The sequence below is a fragment of the Ctenopharyngodon idella genome, chromosome 20 (genome assembly GCF_019924925.1).
Source record: "Ctenopharyngodon idella isolate HZGC_01 chromosome 20, HZGC01, whole genome shotgun sequence".
Taxonomy (NCBI): domain Eukaryota; kingdom Metazoa; phylum Chordata; class Actinopteri; order Cypriniformes; family Xenocyprididae; genus Ctenopharyngodon; species Ctenopharyngodon idella.
This window is the reverse complement of record NC_067239.1, coordinates 7,711,998-7,735,960: the sequence shown is the minus strand read 5'-3', so window position 1 is coordinate 7,735,960 and position 23,963 is coordinate 7,711,998. Positions and strand designations below refer to the sequence as shown.

Sequence of the window (23,963 nt, the reverse complement as noted above, 5' to 3'; positions counted from 1 at the left end):
AGGTGTATTGGGGAGAATTTATAACTTCGAATTCTGTTTCTTACATGAAATGTTTCCTTGTACCGTGTGAATGACAGCATACAAAGGAAGGACCTTGGTCCTCCTCCACAAACGACCAACTTCTTTTTCAGCATTCAATTTATTCAGTCTTTACAGAAGCACTGCATTTACACTCAAAACATTCATGATAGTGTGTGTGATTAAGGACTGTAGCCAGTAAACTCCCTACAGCTTCACTGTGAATGAAATATATCTAATAATGGCTAATGCACAGCAGTATATAGCAGAGGTAATGAAGTTTAAACAGCCATTACTCTGGTTCACTTTTTTTTATTTGAGTAGTGACACCACACTATCTGCAGTGCCACAGCCTACGCATTTCCTTTTTTATTTTGTTTGGACACTGGGATGTCACAAACATTTTCAAATCTATCTTGAAATAAGTAACAGGGTGGGAGTTGCGAGGTCTACTATACAGCATTATGAAAAGATGATATTCTGAGAGGCTAAATTGTCACTAATTCACTTCATAAATAAGTCTGTAAAATACATTGCAGAACAACATTCAACAATCTTGCTCTTTAATCTATGTCGAGAGATATGCAATAGTGTTCATGTTATTCTGTACTCATCTTAGCTCTGAGGCATATGTTTCTTGGGCACGTTGTTCCTGTCATTTGTATTCAAGGGATATGTTGGACTCGATACTTTCAGGCTCTCATTCACAGAGAAGAGTGAGTCACAAGCCTGAGGCCATCTCTGAAAACACTGCAGCAAAGATACGGGGAACAGATGGACATTTTAATTTCCTGTCTCTTATCCAGTAAGTCCCTCAGGTACTTGGCCAAAAAACATCCCAAAAAATCCATTTCACTAATGTTCGAGATTTGAAATTGCCACATTTGTGAAAGGCAGTTCTGCTTCTTCCCTTCACCTTCTAAGGCCGACCATGCTTTCACTCAGGTCCCACAGCCGTTTGGCAGTATGGTCATCTGTGGCTTTAGAAAGCAATTGTTCTTCTTTGCAATTAGCGAAGCATTTTCCAGACACACCCTCAACTTCAGGCGAGCATGCCAGGTATAGTGGGGTCTGAGCACCCTCCAGTGGGCTTTTGAAGAACAACCAAGAGACCAGCAAGAAAAGAGGCTTAATCAGCAGGGGGATGTTGACGTGCCGGCCCAATCTGGTCCTTACGATACCCGGAGTGAGGGCATTTATAGTTACCCCAGTCCCATCCAGCCTGCGGGCCAGCTCGCGAGTGAACAGTAGGTTGGCAAGCTTGCTCTGGCTGTAGCAAAAAGATTTGTTGTAATTCTGTTCACTGTTCAAGTCCTCGAAGTTGATGCTGCCATACTTGTAGAGTTTGGAGGAAACTACGACGATACGGCTGGGAGCCGACTGCTTCAGGAGGTCAAGCAGGAGATGTGTCAGAAGGAAGTGACCCAGGTGGTTCACTCCCAGCTGCATTTCATAACCTTCTTCTGTCCTACTGTAGGGACACTGGTAGAGACCAGCATTGTTGATAAGAACATCAATCCTTGGCTCCTCCTAATATTGTAACACAATCAGGAGTTTAGAAATTTTGGTTTGTACACATCACACTTTGGTAATGTTGCATCTACTGTATAAATGCAATACAGAAAACAAACAACTTGAAGGATTAGGTCACATCAGAATTAACATTTCCTGATAATTTACTCAACCCCATGTCATCCAAGATGTTTGTCTTTCCTTTTTTTTAGCTGAAAAGAAATTAAGGTTTTTGAGAAAAACATTCCAGGATTTTTCTCCATATAGTGGACTTCACTGGGGTACAACGGGTTGAAAGTCCAAATTGCAGTTTCAGTGCAGCTTCAAAGGGCTCTACACGATCCCAGCCGAGGAATAAGGGTCTTATCTAGCGAAACGATCGGCCAATTTATATATTAAAAAAATAAATAAAAGTGATATACTTTTTAACTACAAATGCTTGTCTTGCACTGCTCCCAAAACCGTCACGGTCTTCCTCTTAGTTCGCACTTTTGTGACGTAATGCTGCTCTGACTGCGGGGTAGAATCGCAGTCTTGCGGGCTTAGCAGAAGTGCGTATCGAGGGCGCATAGCGGCTGCAAAGGGGGTGCTTGTTAGAAAGCTAAAATGACGAATGGGACACCCTATGGTCTCGTGGACTTAACGCATGCAGCAGCCATTGTAAGTCCACAGGACCGTAGGGTGACATGAAGTGTGCCATTTGGGACAGGACCTGCGATGCGGCATGCATTACTTAATCACGTTGGCATGATCACGTGTGACATATATAGGCGGAAATACTGATCCAGTGTCTGCAAAGCGAACGTGCAAAGACTAAGTCAAACGGCCTTTACAAAAAAAGTTTTTCGCTCTACCGCGGTACTTCCGTCTACATCACACAAGACCTTTCCAACGTGATTTAGTAATGCGTGCCGATTGGCAGAGCAGTGCAAGACAAGCATTTGTGGTTAAAAAGTATATACATTTTTTTTTTTTACAAAATGGCCGATCGTTTTACTAGACAAGACCTTTATTCCTCGTCTGGGATCATGTGTAGCCCTTTGAAGCTGTACTGAAACTGCAATTTGGACCTTCAAACTGTTGAACCCCACTATATGAAAAAAAATACTGGAATGTTTTCCTCAAAAACCTTAATTTCTAAAACCTTAAAAGACATAAACATCTTGGATGACATGGGGGTGAGTAAATTATCAGGAAATTTTAATTCTGAATTGAACTAATCCTTTAAAACATATGAACAATTATTTATACATATAGCTGTTTATCTTGGTTGAAATTTAAAAATACTGACAGGTTGTAATACCCTCAAGTTCTCCGGCAGGCTGTTTCAAAGGCAAGAATCATGGGAGGTGAAAACACTTAGCTTAAGGAGGCTGTCTGAGCACTACAGGGATCAACTTGGTACCTCTAAGAGCAAAAATAGTTTTTATTGAGACCAATCTCCCAAAACGACTCTTTTCGGATTTTGTGAAGAAAGACTGGCTTTGCAGAAGACCAATGCCTACTTCAACATCATTGCCTCTTTAGCCCCGCCCACCGATTTGCGCATGTCATGTAGTAGTAAATACGAGAGAGAAAAAAACACAGGATTACTCCAGCAACAAAGCGATAGAGATGCCTCTGAGGATTACAAGACTTTTTGAAGTGCCAAGCTGTCTTTGCATTTTCTTCCTTGTGATCCTAACATTAAGAAAGCGTAGATGAACTTTATTTTTAATGAAGTTCCAGTCAGATTGTGTCAGTATGTCACTGTTCACTTGTTTGATTCATTTTACTGTGGATTAGTTATTAAACAAGACAGTTTGACACAGGCTTTTTAGAGACTTAAAATAAAAAGATGATGCAGTGCTGACTATATTGGGTCCGACAGTAATGTCGCAACATACAAGTGTGAGTAACAATGTTTTTACCATGTGTCATTATTGCTTTGTCTGTTACTGACCGTTTGATATGTATTCACTTTACTGAAAATGATAAGAACAGTGACAGTGTTAAATTGTATTTGCCACAACCAAGACTTATAAAGCATATGTAATATGCGTAAATGTTTCACAGATGGCAAATGTTTCAACTATACTGCCCAGCCAAAAAAAAAGTCGCTGTTTGGATTTTAATAGGCAAATACTTAAGAGTCTATGGATGGATCATTATTACAGTGATTATTATTTTTCTAGCATGTTATATGTTTGGCAACGGTTCTTTTAACCCTAAAAGATGGAGTGTGTAGCTTTTCATTTCTTAAACAACCATGTATTAAGATGTATCATGGCCATATTCCAGGATGACAATGTCAAGAATTACCAGGCTCAAATTGTGAAAGAATTGTTGGGAGGGAGCATGAAGAATCATTTTCACACATGAATTGATGCACCTCTTGATGGAAATAAATGTGATGTTATTTCCATCAAGAGGTGCATCAATTTTTGGTCAAGATCTTGTATTGACAATGCAAGAGGTGAGCACTCTGTAAAGTCTACTCCAGCACATCCCAAAGACTCAGAGGTCTGGACTCAGAGGTGCCAATTCTTCAAAATGATTCTTCATGCTCTCTGAACCATTCTTTCACAATTTTAACCCTGCTGAATCTTGACATTGTCATCCTGAAATATGGCAATGATGTGTCTTCCTACATGGTTGTTTAAGAAATGAAAAGCTACACACTCCATCTTTAAGGGTTAAAAGAACCGTTGCCAAACATATAACATGCTAGAAACATAATCACTATAATAATGATACATTTATAGATTCTTAAGTATTTGCCTATTAAAATCCAAACAGCGACTTTTTTTTTGGCCAGGCAGTGTATGTAATGCGGGGATGTTGAAAATTATTTTAATATGCAAAACTGTCATCCAATCATATAGAAGTAAGTGTTTACTTCCAAGTCTTGAATGTGGCATGCCTATCAAAAGTGTTTCAAAGAGAAGGTCAGAAACAGGATAGAAAATAGCCTACTACTTCTAAATTAAGATGTTTTTTTTTAATGTAAAAATCTTGCTAACATTATAAGTGGACCTCATATATTAAGAAGTTCATGACCCCTTTAATAAATATAGGGGACATCAGGGCTAGTTGTTACATGAGCTGTATGCCAACTAAAAGTAAAACCGTGTTGACATGCACTATACCAGCTAGGTCAGACTGAGGCCTGTCGACACATGTGTTTTATATGTTGTAATTTCATGTAATTTATTAATTACAATTTCTGTTGGCCAAAATAACGGTTTGACAATTTTGTGTATTTCATGTTATTTTTTTTTTTCAATCTTTGCTATTTCACTTTTAAATTTCACTGAAAACTATTAAATGAGTATTTAATGACAGGTTCAAATTGTGTAAACTTTAGCCCATATAATATGACAGCTTGCTTCTCAGCCTTCATAAAGGGTCAATAAAATGTAAAAATATTTTTTATTTTTTGTAGGCAATGATGTTGGAAATATTCAACTAACCTAGGTGTCTCCTATTTTCCATTTATGTATGCAAAATGTATCAAGGTAGCAAGATACCACAATTACTATGATGTTGTTATGGAATAATTATCATAATAATATGTGATAATAATAATATGCAATCCTCCTTCAAACATTGTAAGAAGTGAAACTGTCATTTATGATGATTGTGGTGGATAATATCAAAGCTTAATTGTGCTAATAACCGTAGTAAAAATTGTAGTGATATATCATATTTCATTTCATTTCATATTTCAGGACTCCTAGCACTCCTCATGGTTGATGTGGACTAATTCAGACATTTTCTCAATAAATTTTGCATGGTTTGTGCTATTTCTGAGTTAATTAATACATACTCCATGGTGCAGTTCATGCAACACAGTTTCAGGGACTGAAAGTGAAGGAGATATATGTAAACAAACCCTGATAACTTCCTCGCAGAAGCTGTGCACGGACTGAAGCGACGCGAGGTCCAAGTGTTTGATCACGATCTCTCCCTGATTCGGACCGGCTTGATTCTTGATGTCCCGGGCCGCCTCCTCAGCCCTCTGCCTGTCCCGACAGGCCATGATTACACGGGCCTGCAGCTTCAGAAGCTCCGCTGCCGTCGCCTTCCCGATGCCGCAGTTCGCCCCGGTCACTATCACAGTCTTTCCGCGCATCAGACCCGCTGGGTAACTCAGTAATTTCAGCGCTTTCCGCCTGCAGAATATTCTCCGGGCAATGAAGAGAACCCCACCGCCGAGGACAGCGGCTAAAACTACCGCTGCCGACATCAGTACAGGAATGCCAAAGTGTTGAATGACAGTGTGTGTGTGATGCAAGCACTGTTGAACACATTACCCAGAATGCACTGCTTTGTTATTATTGAACATATATTTCCTATTTTTGAGGTTGACAGTTAAAGCTTACTAGTTTATTACACGAATTATAGTATGTATACCTAAAATTATAATGTTTTATATTTATAATATAATCTTAATATATATTTTTAATTTTAGGTAATTATTATTATTATTATTATTTTTTTTTTAAAAGAACATTTATTTGTTTGTTCCTACTCCTCTCATTAACTCTAATAGTTTGTTTTAGCCTTCGATATGACTTGTGGCAGGTCCTTGTAGGCTATTTTCTGTGCAAACATTATTAAATATTATATTAGGCCTATAAAAACATATTCATTATAACAGCAACTTTCCCCATCCATTTAGCTTGCCACAATAATGTCATTTCTACTCAATTTCTATTTATTTATTTTTTATTTTATGCTATTTTATTTTTCTATTTATTTATTTGAGATTTTTTGAGTTTTCAGTTTTAAAATGGTCAGTGAATTGAATGGGCAGTGAAATTATTAGCACCACTTACACATTTAAGGCATAAGCTAAGTTCTTTCTTTCTTTCTTTCTTTCTTTTGGCATCCAAAAAGTGAAATGAAACAAAACCATTAAATACACTTAACAATATTTTTTAATTACAAATACAAATATTTTTTAATACATAAACATATCTTAAGTGCAAAGTTCAGAAAAAAACATATGCTGTCAATAATGTATAATAAATAAGTGTGCTAAAATGCTACACAACTATGTTAGTACTAATGACAAAAACATTTCATTCTAAACTAAATTTCGTTGTTACCTGTCATTTAGTCACAGTCAAAAAACCAATATCTTAACTACATTCTTAAAAATATAAAAAAAAACAAATACAGCAAAAAGGCTAAACACATACTTCTGTTAGTAATTAGTAATACTAGCTCATTTTGAGTGGAATTAGTATGCAAGTGGCACTCCAAAGATTAACAAGATCAGTGCAGACTCAAGAAAGAGAGGAAGATTTAAAGGAAGCAGACAAAAGGCTTGAATCTAAGGTTGCTAATACTGCTGGTGTGGTTGCGGTTCTTAGGACTGGCTTTCAGTGTTTGGGTCCTCGTATATGTAACTGCCAACACCTCCGGTATTAACTCCTGAACAAAAACAGTGAGATAACATCATGCTCATATCATGATGAGCATAACATATATATATAAATTATATTGGAAAATGTACCTTTTGGCCCAAAGAGAACAGCATAACAGGGTTTATGGCAGTAGGGCTGGCCATCGTGCTGTAGTTTAAAACAGAACACATGTACACTATTAAATAATGCTTGTTTTCACATGTCATTTTGAATCTGGGTGCACTGCACAAAAATATCAGTTTAAAGCTGCAGCTTTATGATATTACAAAGTACTGAAACAGGACATATACATTTCCATTCAACCCATACAGATTTTATTCTGACCAAATTATATTTCCAATACAGCCTAAATGTAAACAGCGTGGCAAGGGACATATATTTTTCAAATTGAAAATATATTTAAGTGAAACTTACAAATGCTTGAATATATCGCAAAATGTACTTAAGGAGCACATAATTAAAAATTTTAAAACATAAATTACATTTAGTGTAAAGGCATGTAAAGTAGTGAGTGTACAGCTTGTATAACAGTGTAAATTTGCTGTCCCCTCAAAATAACTCAACACACAGCCATTAATGTCCAAATTGGGCCCAATTAGCCATTTTCTCTCCCCGGTGTCATGTGATTCGTTAGTGTTACAAGGTCTCAGGTGTGAATGGGGAGCAGGTGTGTTAAATTTGGTGTTATCGCTTTCACTTTCTCATACTGGTCACTGGAAGTTCAACATGGCACCTCATGGCAAAGAACTCTCTGAGGATCTGAAAAAAAGAATTGTTGCTCTACATAAAGATGGCGTAGGCTATAAGAAGATTGCCAAGACCCTGAAACTGAGCTGCAGCACGGTGGCCAAGACCATATAGCGGTTTAACAGGACAGGTTCCACTCAGAACAGGCATCGCCATGGTTGACCAAAGAAGTTGAGTACACGTTCTCAGCGTCATATCCAGAGGTTGTGTTTGGGAAATAGATTGCTGCAGAGGTTGAAGGGGTGGGGGGTCAGCCTGTCAGTGCTCAGACCATACGCTGCACACTGCATCAAATTGGTCTGCATCGCTGTCATCCCAGAAGGAAGCCTCTTCTAAAGATGATGCACAAGAAAGCCCGCAAACAGTTTGCTGAAGACAAGCAGACTAAGGACATGGATTACTGGAACCATGTCCTGTGGTCTGATGGGACCAAGATAACCTTATTTGGTTCAGATGGTGTCAAGCGTGTGTGGCAGCAACCAGGTGAGGAGTACAAAGACAAGTGTGTCTTGCCTACAGTCAAGCATGGTGGTGGGAGTGTCATGGTCTGGGGCTGCATGAGTGCTGCCAGGACTGGGGAGCTACAGTTCATTGAGGGAACCATGAATGCCAACATGTACTGTGACATACTGAAGCAGAGCATGATCCCCTCCCTTCGGAGACTGGGCCGCAGGGCAGTATTCCAACATGATAACGACCCCAAACACACCTCCAAGACGACCACTGCCTTGCTAAAGAAGCTGAGGGTACCTAAACCCTATTGAGCATCTGTGGGGCATCCTTAAACGGAAGGTGGAGGAGCGCAAGGTCTCTAACATCCACCAGCTCCGTGATGTCGTCATGGAGGAGTGGACGAGGACTCCAGTGGCAAACTGTGAAGCTCTGGTGAACTCCATGTCCAAGAGGGTTAAGGCAGTGCTGGAAAATAATGGTGGCCACACAAAATATTGACACTTTGGGCCCAATTTGGACATTTTCACTTAGTGGTGTACTCACTTTTGTGGCCAGCGGTTTAGACATTAATGGCTGTGTGTTGAGTTATTTTGAGGGGACAGCAAATTTACACAGTTATACAAGCTGTACACTCACTACTTTACATTGTAGCAAAGTGTCATTTCTTCAGTGATGTCACATGAAAAGATATAATAAAATATATACAAAAATGTGAGGGGTGTACTCACTTCTGTGGGATACTGTAGATAGATCGATAGATCAATAGATAGATAGATAGATAGATAGATAGTAGTCAACATTTAAAAAACCTTTCATCAAAACCTTTCATCAAAGTTGTCCTAAAACCTTCTTAGGACAACTTAGTTCTTAGGACAACTTTGATATTGTCACATCCACGCCTTCCCGGACTCCGTTTCCCAGAATCCTCCTGTTCCGCACTCCTGTTTGCACTTCCCTCATCAGTCTTCCCGCCATCTCCCCGGATTCCCAGCACCTGTTGTCCTCGTCAGCACTCCCTTTAAGTTGGACTCTCTCCCTGCACTCCTGGTCCGTTATATTGTTAGCTTTCCATGTGTTAGTGTTGTGTTTCTGTTCCTACGTTCATTAAAGACCCATACTTTGTGGATTACCGTGTATTGCCTCATCCCTGCAGCACCACACGTAACAGATATATATATATTTATATCAACAATTTTCATTATGGATTCTGTCTATTAACCCTTAAATGCATGAATGTTTCTCCAATCATTATTACATATTTGGATCTATCTCTAATTTTAATAATAATTACAAAAGAATAAAACATAATGAAAAGAATATTTCATTACCTTTTGGAACTTGGAAGGGTTCAATTTGAGTAGATGCTTTTTACCATCAGCAGTGTCATCATCACAGTTCATTTCTCCAGTACATTCAGCATCTGGCTAATATTCGCCATCTCAACAGTAATCACAAAACTATATTTTCAACGTATTCAAAATCAATATTTTGATCTCTGACAGCTTCTTCACCAGATCCACCATCGAGTGACAGTGACAATAATATTTGATTGCGTTCAGTACTTGCTCTGCAGTAAATCGCTGAACCATTTTAAGTTTTACTGATGATACTTGTTATTCTTTTGTTTTATGCCTGCAGTGATTATGAGTGAAACACCAAGTCATCATTGTGTATCAGACATTGCCACCTTGAGAAATAAATGTGAATTGCACTTATTGAGTCATCAGAGATTCAATTATTGCTGCACAGATCAAATATACTTACACTATTACATACCACGGGTCGCTAGAGACCCTATACACTTTTTACAAAAAATTAATTAGAAAACAGACATTCATCTGTAAAATTATAAATGAATGTTATTTAGATGGTTTATAATGAACTGATTGTGGAATACAAAGAAGGTTGATGTTTAACTTTAAAAAAATGAATGAGGGGGAGGCTGAATGATGTCCCGGGTCGATAAAGACCCAAGGTATGCGTTTAAAGGGGTGGTTCATTGCGATTTCACTTTTTTTTTACTTTAGTTAGTGTGTAATGTTGCTGCTTGAGCATAAACAGTATCTGCAAAGTTACAGCACTGAAAGTTCAATACAAACGGAGATATTGACTTTTACAGTTATGGCAGTTTAATTCCTACAAAAACGACCAGTTTGGACTTCAACAAGCTTCTTCCCGGGTTGGTGACATCATAAACCCTGCAATTAACATAAACCCTGCCCACGGGAACACTCAACAAAGTGGGCGAGGCCATGTCATGTGGCATTATGGAAGTGGAAGAGTTGTCTACACCGGACACGTACGGCGCGACGCGACGCAGTTTAAAAGATAATAGAACCCATTATAATCAGTAATATTGGATGCAGCAAATATTGGATCCTATACTGGATGCAGCGCAGAAGACAGCTTCCAGAATCTACACAAGTTCAATGCTGGATTTGTACCAATGCTATTACTGAAAGATGAAGCAGTTCCCACTTTAAAAGCAAAAGCTGCTGTTTATGGGCCCTTAACTGTAAGTACGTTTTATTGTTTATACATGTCTTTTAAATGTATTATGTTGCTATTTTTTGGTTGCATCATGGACGTAAACAAAGACCAAAGCATTTTGCTTCGCTACCCAGTTAGCTAAATTCTATTGCATACTTCTCCAACAAACGCCAACAAACAACAACAAACTTCTATGTTCATAGACAAACAGTCGTTCATGCTATAAACAATACCTTTACAAAAATGCTACTACTCAGTCATGTATTCAGCTACAGTAAAGCTTTAATCAGGATAAAACCGTATATTGAAAGCTAACAAACAGCAGTAACATTTACAAGTGACAGTATCTAAACACTCTGAAAAGTACAAAAGGAAATACTTACCATTCATAAACGTCCTTTAAAAACCGTGCTTGCAGAGGTTCTGCTTGACCCTCTTCATCATTACTGCTATCTGGGTCTGATTCGGGCTCAATTTGATACGGCAATATAGACGCCATTATTTACATTTCCACTGAAGCACATGTAACAACTAATGGTAAGGGGCGTGGCGTTTCCAGACGCTTCAGCGAATCACAATACACTGGGCCAGCTAACCAATCTGAGCACATTGCAATTTCAGAGGGAGTGGTATCATAGAATCAGGAAGTCAGTCCAGCCGTACAAATGACAATGGAAACAGCGGTGTAGAATAAAGGTAAAATATATGAAAAATACAGCATTTTTTTAAAAACAAAGCATTAAGACATGTTAAACTGCGCCCCATAAACACAAGCCTAGAAAAAAAAACACTGAACCACCTCTTTAAGGGTTAAAAGCACAGCAAGAAAGCTGCAGTGTGTTTTTGTCCCTCACCTCTGCATGGCTGCCTGGAGCCAGAGTCTTACTGCACCTCTCACAGCGCAGACAGGGTCTGTGCCAGTCTTTACCCAGGGAACTGACCTTTTCAGCTGAAACACAAAGAAGGAAACACAGGCCCTTCTGTAAGCATCAGTCATCCTCAAAAAATGCTAATGTATGTCCTGGCACTGCTAAACATACACATCCACACACAAATCCATATTTGGTGAACTTTAATGTCTGAATGTCAGAGCTTACCAAAGTACACTGTTTTGTTGCACCTTGGGCAGATGTTTGGCTCACCAGAGAACGAACTGAAACTTGCAGCTGGAGGAAATGAGGTAAACAAATATTCTCACAAATAACATTCATTTAATAATATTATTACAGAATAAACCAAACTTTAAAGTTATATTCCCATCTATATTCTGAAGGTTTTTCCAGAGGGGTCTGTTCATATGTCATTTGCCCGATTTTACACATTTTATTCTTAAAAACATGCTTGATTTCTTCTTTTTTTTCTGGCTGTTGACAGTATTTTCTGATTTATGGAGTGATAAAAACAGATAACCAAAATCCTGTCTGTAAAAACCTTTGACTCTAATATGTCAACAAAATAAAACAAGAATTTTGAACCTGGCTTTATGTTTAGATGTTCTTGAAATCTAAGCAAATTAGTGTTTATTTAAAGGTGCAGTATGCGATTTTTGAGAAATGCTATTGAAAGCAGATCAGACACAACACACTTGTAGCCAATCACAACTAGGGGGCGTGTCCACTCATAAAGGGAGAGGAGAGAGAGTGAGCAAGAGGGAGATTTTCAGAAAGACTGTACATTCTAAAAAATGCTGGATTGTTTCAACCCCAATTTGGACAAACCCAACTGTTGGGTTAAAAATTTTAAAGTAAAAATTTAACCCAATGGTTGGGTTTGTCTATTTTTGACCCAAACTTGGGTTGAAACAACCCAGCACTTTTTAAAGTGTAGAAAGAGATATGACTGCAGTGCCGGTCCTACACTTCTGGAGGCCCTAAGAAATACTTTGTGAGGGTCCCCCATTGAAATGACGATGAAGTGTTCAAGGTGTTGCCCTGGCCTCCAAATTCTCCAGATCTCAATCTAATTGAGCATCTGTGGGATGTGCTGGACCAATAAGTTCAATCCACGGCGGCTCCACAGGACACTTTCAGGGGTCTTGTAGAGTCCATGCCTCGGCGGGTCGGTGCTGTTTTGGCAGCACGCGGAGGACCAACAGCTAATTAGGCAGGTCATAATGTTTTGGCTCATTGGTGTATCAACAGTGTTTGTCAGAAATCACTTACTACACCTTTAATTAGGCAATGAGCCATTTGCATAGCCTATTTAAACATAACATTTTAGAAAACCTTGTTTTACATACAAAAATGTTTGCAATTCAGTGTCTTTAATCAACTGGGGAAGTATTGTATTTTGCATATCTAAGTTACATTATTTACTCTATTCACTTGTGTTGTCTTGCCTTAAAGTAAGACTATAATAAAGAAGCTTTGAATTTAAGTCTCTCCATTATGATCTCCAGTAGTACAACTGATATTTCATACAAACTCACCCTTCACTGGACCCCTGGTAGCCTTTTTCTCTTCAGTCTTGGGTTTGGTTTCCATGGCAACAGGGGCAGTATCATCGTTGGCAGGTGTGTCATAGACATATGATCCTGCCCCACCAATATTCACACCTACAGAAAGAAGACAGGCAGTACAGTTGCTTCTTTTCTGATTCTGTGGTATTTGAAGCTGCAGTCCATAACCTTTTGCGCTCTAGCGGTTAATAAAGAAAACCACATGCATCTTGCAGAAGAACATTGTAGCCGGAGCTACTTCTCTCTGTTTATGTCTATGACGAGTCATGCAGGTACTGGGCTACTCCACAGCGGTAACGACCCGACCGGTCTAAAATAGTCAGAATAAGTGTAACTCCTCAACCAGGTCCTACTCGCCCCGCTCTGTGCGGGCCTCAAACCTGGGTCTCTGGCATGGGAGTCGGACACTCTAACAAGGAGGCTAAAGGCTGCAACCTCTAGCGCCAGTCGCTAGAGCATCTCTTGAGATCAGAGGAGTGAGGTTTACTCGCACAGCGACTACTAGCTAGCCTCCGTTACATGTATATACTTAGTGATTCAGAATAAGACAAAAACATGGCTTGGAAAATGGATTCATGATGTACTCGCTCATTATATAAAATCTGTACATTTTGAACACCAAAAAGTTACTGGACTGCAGCTTTAAACATTTCAGTATGTAAAAATTCAACGTGGGCTTTAAATTCATGTAGCGTTAATCCATATCTCAAGATCAGAGATTTAAGTGATGAAGCTGCTCCTGTGCAGGCTGTCTCATTAAGAATCTGTAGCATCAAAGCAGAGAGTGTCCTACTTGCTGCAAGCCCCACAAATTATGAATAGATGGATCCAAGACACTAATTAGATACACTGTACCTTTTGGTCCATAGAGGGCAGCATAGCATGGCTTGTGGCAGTATGGCTTCCCATCATGCTGTTAACAGTGGATAAAGCACATCACTGAGATTAATTAGGCATCCAGTTCCTGCCATCCTTGTCTGTTGTCATAAAAAATTTACACTCATGCTGTCCAAAGATTAGAGTATGAAATATTCTCAACATCGAAAGAGCAAACAACTGCACCCGCCCTTGTGAAAAAGACGTACACTTTAGCACATTTTTAAAAAAGTTCTTATTATGGAAATAATATAGGCTACTTTAAAAGAACATCATTAAATGTGAACTGAATGTAATGTTTTTGGACACTTACTTAACTGCATCTCATTTACAATTAAATGAGTATTATAATTTGAATATATATTAAATGCAATTAGTTTAACTTAATGGTGCTTTTTTGACCCACATAAGTATATATTTATGTGTAATTTCATAATTACTTATATTGTCTTTGAAATATGATTAAAATAAATGTACTGACAAGCATTTATGGTCAATTACAACATATTTTAATGTGATTTATATTGAAACTTGTATGTCATGTATTTTAATATATTTGTAAATGTACTTTAAACTAAAACTTTTAATTTGACAATTTTTACAAAGTGCACTTTTTAAAAAGTGTACTTAAAGGGATAGTTCGCCCAAAAATGAAAACTCTGTCATCATTTACTCACCCTCATGTTGTTCCAAACCTGTATAAATGTCTTTGTTTTGCTGTACACAAAGGAAGATGTTTGGAAGAATGTTTGTAACCAAGCAGATCTTGCCCCCCATTGACTACCATAGCAGGAGAAAAAAAAAAATACTATGGCAGTCAATGGGGGGCGAGATCTGCTTGGTTACAAACATTCTTCCAAATATCTTCCTTTGTGTACAGCAGAACAAAAACCGCGTTTCCACCGCAGGAACTTTCCCCAGGAACTAGGATCTTTGGGGTGGTACTCGATGTGTTTCGCCCGCAGGAACCAGGGTCTAAATGAAGTTCCGAGTAAAAAAATTCCCCCTCAGAAAGTACCTGCTCGTTAGGTAGTACTTTTTCAAACTTTCAGGGGTGGGACTTGGGTTTTGAACATGGTAATTGGTTGAGTTCACGCAGCATTTTGATTGGTTGACAGCATTTTATTTCAACCATCGATTTTTTAAAGTCTGTTGCGGTGCATGAGCTATTTTAGTTAGCTATTATAGTTTGCTATTCGAACAATGAAGTTAAAAAAATATGACAGATGGCCTGACGATGAGGTTCAGGCTTTATTAAATTTATATGCAGAGGACAAAATCCAGCAGGAACTGGAAAGTCGTGCGCAGTCCTACATCATCGGACGGTACTTAACACCGCTATGGAAATGCAGCTAGCAATAGGTCTGGGGGAAAAAAGTTCCTGGGACAAATTGTTCCGGGTAATTTTGGTGGAAGCGTGGCTAAAGACATTTATACAGGTTTGGAGCAAATTAAGGGGGAGTAAATGATGACAGAATTTTCATTTTTGGGTGACTATCCCTTTAAGTGTGTTAAGAAATAGTCTCTCTTTAAGACACTTAAGTGGCCTTGTATTACAGTATATCATCTACAAGTTTTAAAAATTATTTTTAAAGAAGTACACTACAAGACATTGGTTAATAAAGGGAGATTAAATGCATAAAGTATATTTGTTCTATATAACATTTAATTATTGCAGGTTTGTGTAATATTCTGAGTTTGCATTTCACTGTCTTTATTTATTTTAAGGAATACTGAATATGCATTTGTGCAAGTGAGATGAGTAAATGCATGCTCAAATTTATAGTCTAAAACTAAAGTAGAACTAGAGCAGATCCGTCTATCAGGGGATATATTAGGGATCCGCTGATAGACGCCTGCTTTCAAACGCTACCGTGTGTATCCGTGTAAGTGCTCGGTGAAGAGCATCAAAGATGTCTATTTACAACATGTTTTTGAAGCGTTGATCATTGTAGCCAATCACAGACATATCTGTTGAGCATGTGAACACAATAGCCAATCAGAGGTGTTTAAGAATCCACTCAACAGTGCTCAAAATGCTATAGGGTAAATGCTGTATCATCACGTTTTTTAAATTTCAGTACTAAAGTCGGTACTTTCAACAACACTAGACTAAAATGTAAGTTAATCAATATTAACTAATTGTTTATTGAACTGTTGAATTAAAATATAAAAATGCTAATGGGTGGACCTGCTATGGCTTCAGTTCTGTTGATATTTGGAACAGCACTCTTGCTCATGAAATATTGCTTAATTTTATGAATTTTCAGACTATAACTCAACATTGTGACCACATCAGATGCAATATTTTCCAAATAAACTTGCACTTGAACGTCACACAGCAAATTCCTGTTAAGTAGAAAATACACAGGAAGGAAAAAAGGGAGTTTTATGTTTTTTTCTATCTTCAGCACTTTTTTTTCTCTGTTTTTTTTTTTTCTCTTCCTCTCACCTCTGCATGTCCTCCTGGATTCAGGGTCTTGTTACAGCGTTCACATTTCAGACAGAATTTGTGCCAGTCTTTCCCCAGAGATGTCACTTTCTCCGCTACAAGACACAAAAAAGATTTATCCCTTTTACAGATCATCATTCATTTGAAGATGTACATTAAGGTAATGGTTTAAGGGGCTCTTTGAATAAAAGTGTTAAAACTCTTCCTTGAAGCAACTATTTTCATTTTAACAATTGAGCAGAAATTACTCTGTAGAGACTCTTAGTGTAATGGTGCCTGGCAAAGATCAGAGCTTCTATGAAATGGTGGTTTGAGACTTTTCTGAGACTGTGTCTCATTAGAAAAACAAAAAACTGTCTACCAGGCTATGCACCACATACATGTGTCTATCTATTTAGATAACACATAGTTATCTTGCACATCTTAAAGTCACCATGAAATCAAAATTGACAATTCTTATTTTTTAAATGTAATATTGCAATGTTTATTACAAATAATTTATCCGTGCACATCATTTTTTTAATCAATTCATGTGCACTTGTAATCTTTAATGAAAGTAGCTTCCTCTCCCTCTTGCAAAACATCTCGTCTTCTCTGATGATGTTTTACTGGAGTGAAAGCGGGACAATCTGTCAAACCACAACCATCCAATCAATTCCAGCTTGCAGCTACCGCACGCAGCTTCTGTTTCATGCCGACTTCAATGCATGTAAGAGTCCACTAAGAAATATGAATATGCCTAATGTCCATCTGTTTACTGTCTCATAGATTATGTCAGGGATATGTGGACGACAGTGAAACACTCTTACGGAGTGAAAGGTTCTTATCAAATCCACCCCCTTCATATCAAGGCCGGAATATTCCAGGCACATGCCTGAGGGAGCACAGACCACCCTCATGAGCCGTTCTTCATAGAGCAGACATCACATCACGTCAGTGTGAGTCAAGACTAAAGAACAGCACAATAACATTTTAGGTCAAACTTTGTGAAATCCATTCAGGGATGTTTGGTATGTTTATTTTTATGTGTTCTATTGCAGGATGTTGCCTCAGGTTAACAAATCCATTTTCTTCACTTTGCAAGCACATGATGCATATAAGGCAATAAAACAGCTAATAAAGAAGGGATGACTTTGAATAAACCAATAAAAGGGGTTTGTTTTATTACACTACATTCTTTCTCTGGCATGGCACATCTCTCTCTCTCATATATATATATATATATATATATATGTATGAAGAACAACTGTTTTCAACATTGATAATATTCAAAATGTTTCTAGACTACATATCAGCATATTGGAATGATTTCTGAAGGATCTGAAGGATCAGGACACTGAAGACTGGAGTAATGATGCCGAAAATTCAGCTTTGCCATCACAGGAATAAATAACAAGTTAAAATATATTAAAATGAAAAACTGTTATTTTACATTTTAATAATGTTACTGTTTTTACCGTATTTTTTATTAAAAGAAATGCAGCAGTGCGTACAGTATATAATTAAATGTTTCAAATTGAATGTAATGCAGTGGATATGGATGCAGTAAAAACAGAGAGTATATATATATATATATATATATATATATATATATAAAATTGTGTTATTAAAAAATGTATTAGCCAGTTCTACTTTCTGGCATGTAGCAGCATCTTCAATTGTCGTGTAGTAATGCTGTTTCCAGGCAACTAGCTAAAATGGAAATATATTTATTTATTATAATATTATATTATTATTTTAACATTGTTATTGTTAATAACATTGTTTTTCAGTATTTATTTTTGCTTTTTTATCTCCACTTCATGCTAAATGCATGCAATAGCCTATCGCTTTCTGTCTTCAATCTTATTTGTTTCTTTCTCCATCTTTCTCTTCACAAACAGACATACCCACACAGCAAGAAATTAACAAGTTTAAAAACTGAATGTTTTGTGGTGCAGACAAATGTGCAGAGAGTAATTACACAGTAATTAGTCCTTGTCTCTAGACTTGCTGTTTCATGATGCCCTCTTAACCTGAGTATCAAATGAGCTGTTTCCATAGTGAGGATATGCATGGAAAATTGCAGTCTGACGGAAAGTTGCAGAGGTTGCAAACACTTTAGAAACATAAGAGAAAAATAATTTTAGATATACCAATAATCTCAGTAATCTAATAACTTAAAGTCAGCATGAAACAGAAGTTGCGATTGTCTTTTCTTTGTGACGTATATTTGAGTGAAACAGCTTCTCGAACAAGAAAAAATAGGGCAGGACTTGATTTTGTCCACTGGGACAAGATTTGATCATTGGATAGTTGTGGTTTGCTATTGGTTGATCTCATGTGTGTGACAGGTTGCCCCGCCCCCTCCATCACAGAAAAGAAAAGATGTCGCTGCAGGAGGGAGGGTGTGGCAAGCAAGGGCGGGGCCGACAGCCGTGGGAACCTGTGCGCCACATTGACCTTGAGTCTCACGGAGGAGCTAGGAAGGATAAAAGAAGGAGTGACGACAGTGAAGGACGAGAGAGGACCAGGCCTGGGACTTTGTTGTTGTTTTATTATGTTTTATGCGGAAGTCGTCCGTGAAGAGCTGCCACTTTACTTTCATTTTGTTGTTTGTTTATTTTGGAATTAAAGTTACTTTAAACGTTCACCATTTCCTGCCTCCTTCTTCCTTGAACCTTTAATTTTGCTACATTGGTGCCGAAACCCGGAAGGAAGGAGGAACGAGCTGTCAAAGAGCCCTTGCCGCTGTAGGAAATCTGAGATGCCATCGAGCTGAGCAGACTCTACCGCCATGGACGCTCGAGGCGGTGGGCTGGAATTACTTGACAGGGGTACAGATGAACTCGCTGCTATCCGCCTGGGTTGTAGAGGGGCGGCTGCCGTCCGAGAGGGAGCGGAGGAGTCGTCACTGTTTGCTGAGGTTGAAGCCTGCTGCCGTCCAGTATGATGGGGGAGGAGCAGGGAATGGGGACTCGCTACCGGCTGCCCGAAACCGGAGGAGCCGTCCACCAGGCAACAGAGGAGTCAGAGGGCCGTTCACCGAGGGCTATCCAGGACCACCGCCAGGCATCGAGAAGGACTTCACCCAGCTGCAGGAGGACCGGATGGCTGTGCGTTTTGGGAACCGGACCAAGATTTTTTTCCCTTATTCCCATCTCTCGTCTTCCCATCACTTGTCTCTCGTCTGCCATCGAGCTGAGCAGACTCTGTCACCATGAACACTCGAAGCGGTGGGCTGGAGTTACTTGCCGGGGGGACGGTTGAACTCGCTGCCATCCACCTGGGTTGTGGCAGGGGCGGCTGCCGTCCGAGAGGGAGCGGAGGAGTCGCCACCGTTTGCTGAGGCTGAAGCCTGCTGCCGTCCGCTATGATGAGGGAGGAGCAGGGAACGTGGGACTAGCTGCCTGAAACCAGAGGAGCCATTGCTGTCCACCAGGCGGTGGAGGAGTCCGAGGGCTGTCCACCGAGGGCTATCCAGGGCCACCACCAGGCATCGCGGAGGAGTTCACCAAGCTGGTGGAGGACCGGATGGCAGTGCGTTTTGGGAACCGGACCAAGAATTTTTTTTCCTCTCTCTCCTCTCCTCATCCTTCCATCTCTTTTTCTCTCGCCATGTCTATCCTTACCCACATGTACTGCGGCCGCGGTGGCTGGAGTGGGGGGAGGGAGCGGTGGAGTAGAGCACGGTCTCGAGGGTACCTCCCCAGCCTGCGAGGGGCAATGGGGGTTTGTGGCAAGCAGGGCGGGGCCAAGAGCTGTGGGAATGAAGTGAGTCTCATGGAGGAGCTCGGATAGATAAAAGGAGGAGTGACGACAGTGAAGGACGAGGACTTTATGTTCTATGCAGCAGTCATCCGTGAGGCCACTTTATAATCGTTTTGTTGTTTGTTTATTTTGGAATTAAAGTTACTTTGAATGTTTGCCGGATCCTGCCCATGTCTTCCCTGAACCTTTAACTTTGCTACACAGGGGAAGCTATTTTGATTAAAGATTACAAGAGCACATGAATTAAAAACAAATTATGATGTGCACGGATAAATTCTTTATAATAAATACTGCAATATAACATAAAAAACAAGAATTGTCCATTTTGATTTAATGGTGACTTTTAGGAACAAAAAAGGTTATTAACCACTGACTGAAGAGATAAAGCCTATCACACACCAGAGGATCAAGAATATTTGCCATAAACTTTTATGGCATAACTGCACAATTATGTGTGCAAAAAGCGTGTTTCTCCACTGAAAGCCATTTAAAAGTAGCCGTGTGCCAGGTTGTGTAGTTAAAGGCTGTATGCAGTATTTAATTGAATAGGAATGCTTTCTCCAGGTCACACTACACAGCTGTTAAAGTCTCATGAGAGCGAGTATAGCAGCCAGAGACAAAGTAGATTCTCACATGTTAATTATTATAGTGCTCAGTGGGAGGGAGTCAGTCAGCTCAGCATCTGATATTAGCACAGACAAATTTTTAACCTGCTAATCATACATGTTAATCGTCTGCCTTTTTTTTCTGCAATGAGCGTCATGGTGTGTTGCTAAAAATTAATGCTGTTCATTTACAGTGAGAGTACATTTTAGTATGAAATTGAAGCCTTGTAGGAAGTTTCACAAAAATGAATTTTAGCCGACATCTGTTAATGATAAATAATAAATTAATATAATGACTAATTACACTGCAGGGACAAATGCCAAATGACACCTGCAGTTTAAAATAATTTCCACCTAGTTACATTTAACCAAAGCAGAGCCCTCTTTAACATTCCAATAAATCAATATGTGGCACGCACCGCATTCACAGGAGGCTTTTTGAGAATGAAAGGAAAGGCCCATAAATAAGGTAGACTGGACAGAAGAGTGTAGAAAGTGGTAACCACACATAATAAATGGGTCAAACCAGATTAATACTGACTGCTCAATCTAGTTATGCATTCAAATTGTGGTGGTGTTGTATTGGTTGATGGCAATTATTTCACTCATAGCTGATCATATTTAAAAATGAAAAGGTACATAAAATAATGAATATGAACCTTGAGTTCGATATTGAAAATCCTTACAATTTGCATATTGTATAGTCACCCGCTTTAACCAAAGAATATAAACTAGTGCAATGGGATTATGAGCTCTAAATGTCATGTAATACAGTCATATATTCATCCTAATTCTGCATTTCATGCGTCATGCATTATTAATTCAGTAATAATCAAAAACTCTCTCTCTCATATTCATATTGGTTATTTTCATATTTATTTCACTGCACCACTTCAATATTCATGGTATCTCAAATCTCAGCAGATAAAATAGTTTGATTAGCTGCAGCGTCTGCAATCAGGTGGACAAATCTTAATCATAAAACGTAATTAATTTAGTAAGAATATCGTGCACTCGTGATTAGCCAGTCAACTATCAAGCCCACACTGTTTGCAGACGTTATTTATAACGCACACCACGATAAATGAGAATGAAAGTAGGCTTTCATAGACATATACGTTGCAGACAGCGTGTGCATTGTTTTATTCATGGAATTGCGAAAAGGAATCAAAATTGACGACTTACCAAAATAAACAGTTTTGTCACATTTGGGGCATTTTGATGCCATGTTCCGTGCAAAGCTAGGATTTCCTTTGATTTGAGCAAGTTCTCTTTAATTTAGATCTGATACAGTAAATGCGACTCCCTCGTTCTTAGCGATGCTCAAAGCGCGAGCGAGCGCATCCTCTCTTTCAACATTGCCTGCGCGGATCCTCCCTCGATGACGTCAGGGGGGTAGTGAATGTGCTTACCCTTCATTTCATTAAACTACTGATGTCTGCTCACTCCCCCTATGTCTGGAGAGCTACACAGCATAGACATAATGACAATTATATAAAATATATTATATAATAGGCTATATAATATTATTATACCAATTTTAAAATCAGATCAATACATTTTTTTTTTATTTTTTTTTTTTATGTGAACAGCCTTGGCTATTTAATCAACCAATACAACACCACCAAAAATTGAAATGCATAAACTGTTAGTAAATAGACATCTCATTTTCAGGAGTAAGATGCTTGCAATTTTGAAATTTAGATCTCATGCAGGTATGACTGAGACCTACTCAATTATTTAAATTTTTTACTGAATAATTAAATGTCATTTAAACCCCGTTTCTTTTTCAGTGTTCTTAAATCAATGTGCTAACTCTGAATCCAGAATATCAGATAACACGGCTGCATATCATTTATTACATGATGGTGTATATTATTTCATGTGTCAGGAACAATTTGTAGATTTTTGCCCTAAATTTCCTCATCTTAAATATAATATTATTTTTATAATATATTATTTTTATAATTTATATTAAATATATTATAATATCTTTTTTTTTTTTTTCTTTTTTGGTGTAAATTAATCACTTAACACTAAACTGCCAATAATGTAAGCCACTATAGGAGACCACAGACAGTTGTCATTCACTGTATTGCATTAATAGAAAGCCAGTTAAAGGGTTAGTTCACCTAAAAATGAAAATTCTGTTTTTAATTACTCACCCTCATGTCATTCCAAACCTGTAAGACCTTTGTTCATCTTCGGAACACAAATTAAGATATTTTTGATGAAATCTGAGAGGTATCTGACTCCTCCATAGACAGTAATTTAACCACCACTTTCAAGGTCCAGAAAGGCACTAAAGACATTGTTAAGACATTATTAGCCTGGCTCCTGCGTCAGCATCACGCGCATGCATTGTGCTGCTCATGTGAACAGCGTCGGCCAATACTGAGCCGGCGTTCTGACGTAGAACCTGGAAGCGCTGAACGTAAACCGCATAGGAGAATGACACAGAAGAGAAGATATTGTTAAATAAAGTCGTATTTTTGTTTTGTTTTTGCGCACAAAAAGTATTCTCATCGCTTCATAAAATTAAGGTTGATCCACCGCAGTCACGTGGACTGTTTTAACAATGTCTTTAGTATCTTTCTGGACCTTGAAAGTGGTGGTTAAATTGCTGTTTATGGAAGAGTCACCTTTCGGATTTCATCAAAAAATATCTTAATTTGTGTTCCGAAGATGAACGGAGGTCTTACGGATGTGGAACGACAAGAGGGTGAGTAATTAATGACAGAATTTTCATTTTTGGGTGAACTAACCCTTTAATATAAAGATTTGTAATACAAAGTATTTTCTTGCCGTGACCGTGGGGGCAGGAACATGTGTAATAGCCATGCACACTTACTAAAGCGTCTCATTATAGAATTTAATGCTGAGGAGGACTCAGAAGGACTGGACTAGGGGAAGGACGGAGCCTTGGATGCAGACTTCCATTTGAGAAGCACTCTGAGTTTTTCAGACTATCTTTGGTACACTGCTTGGGAAAATACTCAACAATGACTGATGAATTTGCACATGGTTTGTCTTAAAGCATATTTAAAGCACCATAGACATATAAACACCATTAAAAACTTTGTTTTTAAACCAGATTTAATAAAAAGCGAGAAGAAAAGGTACCTCCTACGAATAATTGCCGCAAAGAAGAACATTACAATTAAATGGCTCCAGAAAGTGCCACCAAC

At 38.6% G+C, this 23,963-nt stretch overlaps 2 protein-coding genes across 2 annotated transcripts; both read right to left on the bottom strand.

Annotated features, from left to right (window-relative positions):
- Positions 1-120: 120 nt before the first annotated feature.
- Positions 121-5,831, bottom strand: rdh14b (retinol dehydrogenase 14b). Its single transcript, XM_051874011.1, has 2 exons — positions 5,405-5,831; positions 121-1,548 (listed from the first exon to the last, which is right to left on the bottom strand). Exons 1-2 carry the CDS (start codon positions 5,756-5,758, stop codon positions 931-933), a joined length of 972 nt encoding a protein of 323 aa, XP_051729971.1. The 5' UTR covers positions 5,759-5,831; the 3' UTR covers positions 121-930.
- Positions 5,832-6,434: 603 nt separating this feature from the next.
- Positions 6,435-22,161, bottom strand: crip2l (cysteine-rich protein 2-like). The gene is made up of 8 exons (XM_051874018.1): positions 21,961-22,161; positions 16,421-16,515; positions 13,948-14,005; positions 13,063-13,188; positions 11,732-11,800; positions 11,489-11,583; positions 7,034-7,091; positions 6,435-6,951 (listed from the first exon to the last, which is right to left on the bottom strand). The coding sequence occupies exons 1-8, from the start codon at positions 22,001-22,003 to the stop codon at positions 6,887-6,889; spliced, it is 609 nt and encodes a 202-aa protein (XP_051729978.1). The 5' UTR covers positions 22,004-22,161; the 3' UTR covers positions 6,435-6,886.
- Between the last annotated feature and the right edge of the window lie 1,802 nt (positions 22,162-23,963).